Consider the following 11,668-nt stretch of genomic DNA (forward strand, 5'->3'; position numbering starts at 1 on the left):
ATAGCCACTATCGAATCAATATGGCATTTCCTTAGAAAATTGGGAATTGATCTACCTCAAGACCATCTATATCATTCTTGGGCATATACCCAAACAACACTCCGTCCTACCACAAGGACTCAACTGCCAGAAACTGGAAACAATCTAGATGTCCTTCAACTGAAGACTGGATAAGAAAATGAGATACATTTACACAATGGAGTGGTGGTTTGAGGGTGGTATGGGGGCATCATGAAATTTGCAGGCAAACGGATGCAACTAGAAAAAAATCCTAGTAAGGTAGCCCAGACCCAGAAAGACAAATATGGTATATATCACTTATAAGTGGATATTAACTGTTAGGTAAATGATAACCAAGCTGTAATCCACAGACCCAGACAGGTAAAGAGGATGGCTATAGGGTGAAGCATGGATCTCCTTGGGAAGGGGAAATAGAATAGATTCTATAGGTGGACTTGGGGTGGGAGTGGGAGGGACAGCTGGAATTGGGGGATGCTTGGAGGGTGGTGTGGAAACCTAGTCTTGTAGTAAGTCTTTCTTTGTACTGCCAGCTCCCAAATAATGACACAGAGACTTATTAATTATGAAAACTTGGCCTTAGCTTTGGTTTGTCCCACTAGCTCTTGTAACTAAAATTAATCCATTTATCTTAATCTGTGTTCTGTAGCGTGGCTTGTTACCTCATCTCTCCATAGTACTCATGCTGTTTTCTCCACTCTTTTTTGAGTCCTTCCTGTCCCCAGAAGTCCTGCCTAACCTCTTCCTGCCTAGCTATTGGCCTTTCAACTCTTTATTAAGCCAGTCATAATGACACATCTTCACACAGTGTAAAGGAATGTTCTGCAACACTTCCTAAGATCTATGAAGATGATACTAGAGAGGACTCCTTGTAATGGAGGATACAGAGTGTAAACTGGGCATCTTTTTTCCAGTGGTGGGACTGGGGTTACATTTGGTTGGGTTGTTGACTGAAGAAGTCCAGTGGAGATCTGTAAACAACCCTGGCTGATGCTAGGACAGAAGGTCACTCTCTGAAAACTGGAAGCAAAGTCCCATTGCCAAGGACAACTTCCACACAGCACATTGAATGTAGAGAGGTGAGGCTGATGTGGGCTTTGAGCCTTCACTCTTACATTCTCTTCTGTGTGAGAAGGTACTTTACAGGCTATAAAAAGAAACCTGGCCACCAACCCAACCACTAGAACCTTCAACTACAACCTGTCCTGCCTACAAAATGTCCTGAGGCCATGGTGGCATAGAACTTGGGGAATGGCCAATCAGTATTTGGTTTAACTTGAACTGGAAACTGGATAGCAGAGAGACATAGGGTAGAACCAAACAGACTGAAGAAGAAAAAAAAAAAATCAATGAAGTGTTTCCTAATGATACTCTGATATACTCATAGATTGATGCCTTGTCCAGTTGTTGTCAGAGAGGCTTCCTCCAGTAGCAAATGTGTAGCAGGAATCTTAAAAGTTCTTATTAATAAAATCAAACCTGAGCCAGGTATTGGGGTGAACTGGGAGATCAGAGAACCAGAACAAGCCACAGCTACCTCACCTTGCTGGATCCTCAGTTGGTCTTGTTTCCTCAGACTGGAGGCCTCTGAGTCCTCATCCAGAATGAGTCTCAGCTGAACTGTGTTGCTAGAAGACTGAACGCTTAACCAGCCAAATGCTGCTAGTTTCTGGTCCTCACGCCTTATATACCTTTCTGCTTTCTACCACCACTCCCTGGGATTAAAGGCGTGATGAGTCACCATGCCTGTCCGTATCCTTGAACACATGGATTTCTGCCTCTGGAATACTAGGATTAAAGGCATGTGCTACCACTGCCTTATGTTTAATATTGCGGCTGTTCTGTCTCTGACCCCAGATAAGTTTATTAGCATGCACAATATTTGGGGGAATACAATACGACACAAATGGGAGTAGGTGCAGAGACCCACAGCCAGACATTATTCCGAGGAGTCTAAATTGGAGATCTCCATTGGGTCCCTCCTCTTGGAGATTAGGGAACCCTGAGGAAGAGGGGGTGGAAAGACTTGTAGGAGTCAGAGGGGATGGAAAACACCAGGAGAACATGGCCCACTGAATCAACTAAGCAGGGCTCCAGTGGGCTCCCAGACTGAAACGACGAGCACAAGGCATGCATGGGTCGACACCAGGTCTTGTGTGTGTATGTTATGGCTGTTAGCTTGGTATTTTTGTGAGGTTTCTAACAGCGGGAATGGGTGTATCTCTGACTCTTTTGCATGCTCTTTAGACTCTTTTCCTCCTAATGAGTTGCTTTGATATGAGAGGACTTTTGAGACAATCTTATATATATCCTAATCTTGAACCCTTAATCTTCTTGTCCCCACTTGCTAATTTCAGGGATTATAGGTAGTCTCAGTATGGTGCCTCCAAAAAGATAATTTGGAGGTTACAAATAAGAGGTTATATTAAAAGATGGATAATATTGGGCTGGAGAAAAGGCTCAGTAGTTGAGTTTGTATTGCTCTTGCAGAGGACCCAAGTTGAGTTCCCAGCAGCCCTGTGGGGTGGCTAACAACCATCTGTTATTCCAGCTTTAAGGGATCCACTGCCTCTGTCTAGTCTCCACAGGCATCTGTCTGTACTATGTGCACTTACCTACACATAGATGCACACATACATAATTAAAAATAAAAATATTTTAATGTATAGAGCAAGCTTCTGATTGGTTCCAAGCACAGACACTTGTGTCCCTTCAGTATTTTCTTATTCACCTTCCTGGGAGCCACCTCATATTCTGACCATCTAGTCTGCAGTCTCTCTGGGCCAGTCTTTTTAAGTTTTTAATGAAAGCTTCATTACAATAAGCCTGATAGTAAATCACAAATTGGTCTTTTGCCTGTTCAGACTGGCTGCAGGAACCAAGGATCAAACCCAGTCTCATGCATGCAGGCAAGCTCTTTCCCACTGTATTATATCCCCAAGCTTGTTGACCTGAGTTTGATCCGTTGGTGGAAGAAGAGAATGAACTTCCAAAAGTTGGTCTCTGACCCTTTCACATGTGTTATGGCACGTGCCTGTGCATGTGAACACACACATACACAAATGTTTAAAAAAAAAAATAATAGGCATCAAACCTTGGCTTTTTAAATTTTTCTCTGTTTCTGTTCTACTGCTTTCTGCTTTGTCAATCAGTTTAAACCCAGACACTATGAAAGTAAAAAGGACTTTATTTGGAATCTCAAGAATGGCAGTTCAGGAAACATGGATATAGATGATTCTTTTTTTTGTTTTTGTTTTTTTTTTTTGTTTTTTTGGGGGGGGTTTCTTTTTTTTTTTTTTTTTTTTTTTTTTTTTTTGGTTTTTTTTTTGGAGACAGAGTTTCTCTGTGTAGCTTTGCGCCTTTCCTGGAACTCACTTGGTAGCCCAGGCTGGCCTCGAACTCACAGAGATCCACCTGGTTCTGCCTCCCAAGTGCTGGGATTAAAGGCGTGCGCCACCACCGCCTGGCTATAGATGATTCTTAATCAGTATTCTGAAAATTTATTGCATGGCAAAAAACGTTGTTTAGTTGGGTCGTGGTGGTGCATGTCTTTAATCCCAGTACTTGGGATATAGAGGCAGGTGGATCTCAGAGTTCAGGACAGCCAGGGCTACACAGAGAAACCATGTCTCAAAAAAACAAAAAAAAAACAAAAACAAAAACCACACACACACACACACACACACACACACACACACACACACACGAAGAAACATTCAAACTTCTGAAATTGAGATATTGAGATACAGGGGTCATTTTGCCAGAGAAAACAAAAATGGCCAAGTAACTTCTACATATATATTTTAAGTTTCAGGGTCCAGTTTCCTTATCCATCACAGAGGCCTGGGTTCCAGGTTTCCCTGTTAGCATCTGTTAAGAGTTCTTCTGAAAAGCTAGTTAAATGTTTTATCATGATCAATTCTTTTTTTTTTCCCCTAATTTGGCTTTTTTCCGTTTTTATTTAATTAACTTTTTTTCATTTATTTTACATACCGATGACCATAGTTTCCCCTCCCTCCTCTCCTCCTGTTCCCCCCTCCCATCTACCCCCCTCCCCATCCACTCCTCCTTGCTCTTTTGTTCATATTTTATTATTTCCTTCAGTTTCTTTAAGGGTTTTTTGTTTTGTTTTGTTTTTCAAGACAGGGTTTCTCTGTGTACCTTTGGAGCCTTTCTTGGAACTCCACCTGTAAACCAGGCTGGTCTTGAACTCACAGAGATCCTCCTGGCTCTGCCTCCCTAATGCTAGGATTAAAGGCATGCTCCACCACCACCTGGCTTCTTTAAGGTTTTGTTGTGGGTTTTTAAAGACAGGAGGATGGGGCTGGCCTTGAACTAGACCGTTTTGCCTCATCCTTCCAAATAGCTGGGGTTACAGGTATGTACTACCACATCTAACATGATTTTTTGCTTTTTTCTTTAAATTTTGTAGCTATATACCTCTGTGTGCTGTGTGTATGTGTGGGTGTGGGTATGCTTGGGGTTTTGATTGTTGCCTCATGTGCACACTAGGCAAGTCATCTGCCACTGAGCAGCATGCAGCCCCAGCCCCTCTTTGCATTTTGCTCTAGGGATTACAATATTTAATACATATTCAGTTTTCAGAAACCTGTCCCACATACTTATTTATGGGGTTCAAGGGGGACACATATACCACAGCACACTTAGGAGGTCAGAAGATAACTTTTAGGAGCTATTTTCCCCTTTTATCATTTGAGTTTGGGAACTCAAATTTAACTTGTCTGGCATGACAGCAGTGCCCTTATCCACTGAGCATCTTGCTGGCCTAGGTTTTGAATTTTTCTCCATATTTTCCTTTATCTTCTCTTGTAGATTAATCTAACATGGCTGACCAGAGGCAGCGCTCACTCTCTACCTCCGGGGAATCACTATATCATGTTCTTGGGCTGGACAAGAATGCAACCTCGGATGACATTAAAAAGTCCTATCGGTAAGCAGCTGTGTTCCAAGGAAAAACATAAATCCTCATCTGATTTCTTGTATATTTTACTAAGAACCATGACATTTCTTGGCAGACTCTTTTAACAGTTTCATTTCATCCTCACGTATAGTTTAATCCTAAGACTTAAAACTTACACTGGCCATGTGTGGTGGTGCATGCCTTTAATCCTAGCACTTGAGAAGCAGAGGCAAAAGGGTATCTGTGTTTTGAGGCCAGCCTGGTCTACATATTGAGTTCCAGGACAACCAGAGCTATTTAGAGAGGCCCTTTCTCAAACAAACAAAACCCTGTTACACTGATGTTCTCTAGCGGCACAAAAGTAAACACACTTGGAAGATATTGCCAACTGTCCCCTGACCATAGGGTCAGGGTCTGTACCCTGGGCATAAACAGAACCTTTATAGTGCTGAATGTTGTACTTAACACAATGATGAGGTCTTTTTTATCCTTTCATGACTGACTGGACTTGAAGAATGTAGCTTTTAAGTACAATATTATATACAGTAACCTAGAAAGGGGGCGGGGGACTCTACCTCAGATACTCCTGTGCTCCTCTACTTGTGTTGTACTAGAATGTCATTATTATGCACTTCTGCCATCACCTTATTAGTCAGATATGCAGTTAGCTGGCCAGGACACTGGTGGTTGGCAGTAGGATTTCCCTTTGAAAGTTAGCAGGAGTCATTATGCTGTAAGCTGTGCCCTACCTACCCTTAGTACCTCAGGACTCTCCCATGTGCATGTATCCTAGTGGCGGGGAAGGTTGCCCTAAAGCAGTTACAGAGACGTTTTCACTCTGGTGAGCCAGATCTCTAGAAAATTGAAAATTGAATGGGTAAGCATCTCTTTCCCTGGACTCTGATGGATGAATGTGAAATGAAAGACCAAGGTAGAGCCAGGAAATGGTTTTGGTTACAGGAAGCTGGCCCTGAAATATCACCCTGACAAGAACCCTGATAACCCAGAAGCTGCAGACAAGTTTAAGGAGATTAACAACGCCCACGCCATCCTGACAGATGCCACGAAAAGAAACATTTATGACAAGTACGGCTCGCTGGGGCTCTATGTGGCCGAGCAATTTGGGGAGGAGAACGTCAACACCTACTTCGTACTCTCCAGCTGGTGGGCCAAGGTGAGGATGGGCCGCTGTCAGTGTGAGCTGCCACACTGAAGACATTGAAAATTCTAGTGCCCAGTAGGACTACAGACACTGAAAGATCTGTGCCTCCTTTCTCTTGACATGGCTTCTGGCCTGGAGCTGTTCTCTATATACTGTACAGCTGGCATGCTGGCCCATTCATGGCAGGCATAGTGCACAGTGTACATGGAGCAGAACCATTTTGCATTAACATGGTTTTCTCTGATGCATGGTGCCAAGTTATTAAAAATATTGAGATAGGAAACAATTCTTTCATCATGGTGTGGGCAGGCATTTTGTTATTGGGGAGACTTAAAATCTCACGTTAGAAATGCTTGACCTATGTAGTTTGTTTTATTTTTTTAATTTATTTTAATTTTTGCTTTTCTCATCTGTCAGCCATATACAAAGTCAGAATGATCAATTCCATAGTCCTTAGGTATAGGAAGCCTGATTTTGGCTTTTACTGGTTAGTCCTCAATCTTTATAGTTCTAGAGAAAAATCCATTATAGATTTATCGGTGGGAATTTAAGAGGGCGAGAGCCATGCCATTTGAGTTAGACATGGAGGTCAGCTACATTGCAGACCAGCAGACAGCTGCATTGCAGAAAGTTGGGAGTGAGACTTCAGAGAAAGAGTAAGGAAGCCCAAAGTACCAGAGAAAGCATACTTAGGCACTGGCCAACATCTGAATACCAAAGAAATAGAAGAGAACAAAATGGGAAAGTTAAACCTTTCTGAGTTCAGAAAGGTAGGCAAACTCAATAGAACCTCATGACAGCCTGTGCTCAATCCCATCTTTACAAATTACTTTATTCTATTTTTTCCTGCCTTCACCCTTCTGAAAAATACCCTTAGCATTAGCTGTACATTCTGCAGCTCTTGTCCTGTCTTCTCTAGGGAGGTTCTTGTGTTATGGCCTATGGGCCCTTGAGGCTATACAGTGCTAGTATTCTCTTTCCCAGGCCCTGTTCGTTGTCTGTGGCCTCCTCACCTGCTGCTACTGCTGCTGCTGTTTGTGCTGTTGCTTTAACTGCTGCTGTGGGAAGTGCAAGCCCAAGGCACCTGAGGGTGAAGAGACGGAATTCTACGTATCGCCTGAAGACCTGGAGGCACAGCTGCAGTCTGATGAGAGGGGTAAGTGCCCACCCCAGGACCTTGTGAGTGTGTGGGGTGGAGCCAGCACTGGCCCTGAACGGTGTCAACTGTCTTGTCAAACAGGAGGGCACTGACACTGTGCCGAGAGTGTTTGTGGTGGCATCTGGGACTGTTGAGGTGTGAACGTGGACACTTGAGGTAAAGCAGGTGCAGGGAGCTGTTCCTGCCCGTGAACTGTGGTAGCCGTAGATCTGAGGGACCAAAGGTGGGGAGGGTGACAGGCAGGTGGGGAGGGCCGGGGGCTGGTGTGACCTGAGACCACTGAGGAAAGTGTGTTGGGTGGAGGTCAGCAAGTAGCCTCTCCCCTGAGTGTCTGTCCAGGTGGCCGAATGATGTGATGCAAGGACCATGTCAATGGGCACACAATACGGCTACTGCCCTTGTGCGATGAGGCTACTTGCTTACTTTTCAGAGGCTACAGACACACCGATCGTCATACAGCCAGCATCCGCCACAGAGACCACCCAGCTGACGGCTGACTCCCACCCCAGCTACCACACCGACGGGTTCAACTAAATTCAGGAGAGGCTGTGATTAGAGGATGAATCAGCACCTGGCCACTGCAACCTTAGAATCATGAACTGTAGTCACTGAGATGGGGAGGCAGCCGTCAACCTGACCTGCTGTGGCTGGTCAGGGCCCCTCCCACCTCCTCTAAGCCCAACCATCTGTCAATCCTTGATACACGACGAAGTGCGTAGCATGCAGTATTTAAAGCAGTGTAGCTACGGTCTTCTTATGTTTTATCCTTTTTTTAATAGCATGTATGGGTTATGTTCAATGTCTGTGTTGTGGATGTGCTACAGCTGGGCTGAATTAACTGGATGGTAGTGCTTTCTTGGGTTTTCAGCCATGTGGGTCCAGTGAGGTTCAGCTGTCTCCTTGTGCTTACAGGAGTAAGGTAGGCACCTGGAGCTACATCTCCTTGTTGGCCTCTGTGTCCTGTGACATGGTCTAGTCCATGGCTCTGATCTCATCCTCAAGGCTGCAGACAGGGTTCTGATTTGACCTGCGAAGGAGGGAGCTGGGCCCCATCCTCCCAGGCACCACCAGCATCAGTCGTTTGCACGATGTTCGTGTTGGGAAGCTTTCATAGGGTCTCTGCATCATCTCACTCGGCCTCGTGACAGTTTTCCTGTGTTAGATCTGCTATGGAGAGTGCAGGTATGCCCCTTCTGAAAGTGGGAGCACACTCTGTGTAATATCTCTATCTTGGGTTTCCTGGCCTTGTGGCCTGAGATCTTATCATTGGAGGCATGTCCCTTGCTGGTGTATGGGAAATCATTTGTCTCTGTTCTGCACCTTTCCAGGTCAAAGCTGGATTGACGGGGCCACAGCCTCCTTCCCTCATTCCTGGGTCATCTTCCACATTCCTTCAAGCCAACCTTTTTAATCTTTTCTTTTTCTTTTTTTTTTTTTTTTTTGACTTTAAGAACCACAAATGGTAGCACCTGCCACTTAGTAATAGAAAGTCTTTGAGTCCAGTTGTGGGTGGCATGTAGCTGCTTATAAAGAGTTTGAGTACCCAGGATCCAGAACCTCCTCCCTGTGCTTGCCAGAACTCCATCCACCCCACTTGCCTCCGCTTCCACCTGTCATCATGAATGCCTCTGGCAGAGCTGGAGTGTTGGGTTCCTGGAGTAGGTGACTGGACCCTGGTACCTCTGGCTCAGAAGGGTTGGCTTCTAGGGAAGTTATGGTGACAGTCCCTCGACCTGGGATGCCAGCTGCAGGCTACAGAATTCCTTTGTGAACCTCCAGTCAGTATTCCCGTCTTGGTTACAGGGTACTGTGGTGGGTGGAATTGAAAAATGTGGTTACCAGGGATTTTGAACCACACTACCCTTTTACAGTTAGCTGGATTAGCTGCACCAGACTTCAATGAGCCTGGTTCCTCCAGAACCTTCCTGCTGGCTGCTGCTGACTACCTGCATTTCCAGTACAGATGAAGAAGGAGAAAGCTCATGTGGTGACTCAGTGGCTCAGACAAACCACCATGTGTTTCCGAAGCCCACCCTGTCCACCTGGCCCCAGTTCACCAGGGCCTTCAGGGACCAGATCAGGTTGACAGGAAGTTGCAAGAAGAGGCAGCATTGTGAGGACAAAGCTGGCAGTGATTGAGGGTACCTATCCAGATCCTGGGAGACATTGATTCCAGGGTTCCCAGCTGACCCTACAGGAGAACTCCATGAGCCAGAAGCTGGCTTCAAGATCCTTCCATGGGTTGGTTTGTTTGTTTTGTTCTTTAAAGGATCTTAGGGATTTTCACTAGCATACAACGTTAGAAATAATTTGTGAACATTGGACCTATGGCTAGATGTAGTGGGACATGCCTATAATCCCAGCACTAGGGAGGCTAAGGTAGAAGGAGGACATTGAGTTGTAGGCCAGTCTGGGCTTTACACAGTAAGACTCCGACTCAAACAAATCTAGTAGAAGAATGAGAAATTCATTGCTGGGCCAATTGTTGCAACACAAAAAGAAGAAAGGCCACTGGGCATCTGGGGTGCTGGTCTCAGTACATTAATCTTGGTGCCCTTTTAACATAATGACCAGGAACCAGGTTCAGAGTTGTAGGTAATGAGTAGAGAGCTGCAATCTGGTAGCACATCCCTCCTGCATGTAGCTCTGTGGCCCTTTCCCTTACATCCTAGTGAGCCAGGTCCTGAACTGGGACTTGTGATGCTGTAGGGTAAGAGCACAGAAGTTGAACCTAGTGTCTTTTGGAATTTGTAAAGCTAAATAAATCATGTTGAACTTGAAACCATCAATATGTAGAACAGTTTCAAGGTGATAATAGTGATTGCCAAGGCCAGTTAACTCCCTGACCTATCCCTTCACACAGACTCCCTGCAGGGTTTTACTGTGTTGATCTAAGTTCTCCTTGATTTCATTTGCCCTGACCTAAGCATAACTGGTGAGTCTCAGGATCAGCCTGACTATTCCTGACCAAATACTATTAAATATAAAGACACACACACACACATACACACACACATACACACACACTCCCTAAACTCCTATACTGGTATGCAATGTAGATGGTGTTGTGCTGTTTTGCCAAGGGAGTGCTGGAGTCTGTGCATGGAAGTTCATCGAGAGCAGTGGATACCCCTTCAGGACCAGAAACTGATCACTTCTGACCTACAGAAAGTATTTGGGAGAGATCCTGGAGACCCATCTCACCAAGACTAGAGTGTAGATTTCTGTTTGTGCCCAATGATGTGGTCTTTCCTTGTCTTCCTTTTGACTGTATTTTTAAATTACTTTAGATAATTCTGTGCAATGTTTATAACCCTTCCTAGTCTTCTGATGTTCATTATCATAGCCAGCACCCAATGAGGACCTGTTGGAAAAAGAAATCAGTGCTTACTGTGGTTAGCAGGAAACTTTCCCAAGTTGTTGGTTGCTGGATTTGTTACGGAATCATAAAGCCAGTCTCTTCTCAGATGTTCAGATGCCAGGTTTTACTAACATCAATGCCCACTGTCCTGCTGACCCATGGCTTTTATTCCAGGTGAACCTTGTGCAAAGGAGCTGCCATTGTTGCATCTGGTAGTCTCCAGAGATGGTGACCCAGTCATTCAAGCTGTCCCTGGAGGGTCTAGGTGCTGTGGTACAGAGAACTGGTGGGCCATGACCATCTTCCTGTGGCTTTCAGTGCACCTTTTATTGAGGGATAGCTGTGAACAGTGTAAAACATGACTGATCTCATTCTTTTCCCTGTGTTTTGAGCTGTGAACCCATGTGTCCCAGCACTGACCTGTTCCTTTTATTTTGGTTGAGTTATCCTATGGAAATAACAAAAGCTACATCTTTACTATCCTCACAAGCACGGTATGTGTTGTCACATGCTGTGAGTGTGGGCTATGGTGTGTGTTGGTGTGTGTACATATGTGTATATGTATATATCACGCAGCAGGCCTGTCATGCTGCTGTTTGGTGGCAAAGCAACAAGTACAATAAAAGTCGGCTCCAAAATAGCTTGTGGTTTCTTGGAGTGTTGGGCAGGGGTAGGATCTCTTGGCAAAACACAAAAGGAAACCCTAAGCTTATTGTATACATATAGGTACATGTACCTGAATGCACTGCATAGGCCCTGGCCAGCATTTGGCTTCGGGTATGTATGTTGGGCACAAGGGTGACTATACCAAATATATCCCTGGGGACCATGCCAAGCTCACCTGACCGTCAAATATATGAGGTATAGGACATGACTAGAAGCTTTCCTCTCTTGAAACACTAAAATTTATGAGCACCTGTTAAAATCAGTAACCATGTAAAGGGTAGCCCAGGCAGGGGTTTTCTGTGGCCAAGAAAGGGCCCCAGTCAAGTGCCCCATAAGCTGTGCTGCTGGTAGATAGTTTTCTAGGGAAGTGTCTCATGCTAA

The 11,668-nt window shown here is 44.8% G+C and overlaps 1 protein-coding gene across 2 annotated transcripts in view; it reads left to right on the plus strand.

Moving 5' to 3' along the window:
• Positions 1-8,011, plus strand: part of Dnajc5 (DnaJ heat shock protein family (Hsp40) member C5) — a 31,360-nt gene extending 23,349 nt beyond the window's left edge. Inside the window, exons 2-6 of one of the 2 annotated variants that reach the window (XR_009378981.1) lie at positions 4,852-4,969; positions 5,900-6,113; positions 7,086-7,257; positions 7,342-7,416; positions 7,691-7,803. Coding sequence is in view for 1 of the 2 variants with exons in the window: in XM_059262162.1 (XP_059118145.1) it covers positions 4,863-4,969; positions 5,900-6,113; positions 7,086-7,257; positions 7,691-7,794 (597 nt within the window). In the remaining variant the exon portion in view is untranslated. Of the gene's footprint in view, positions 1-4,851; positions 4,970-5,899; positions 6,114-7,085; positions 7,258-7,341; positions 7,417-7,690 lie in introns of both variants that reach the window. The other variant, XM_059262162.1, reaches the window with a different exon arrangement.
• Positions 8,012-11,668: the final 3,657 nt, after the last annotated feature.

Source organism: Peromyscus eremicus, chromosome 4, assembly GCF_949786415.1.
Source record: "Peromyscus eremicus chromosome 4, PerEre_H2_v1, whole genome shotgun sequence".
NCBI lineage: Eukaryota > Metazoa > Chordata > Mammalia > Rodentia > Cricetidae > Peromyscus > Peromyscus eremicus.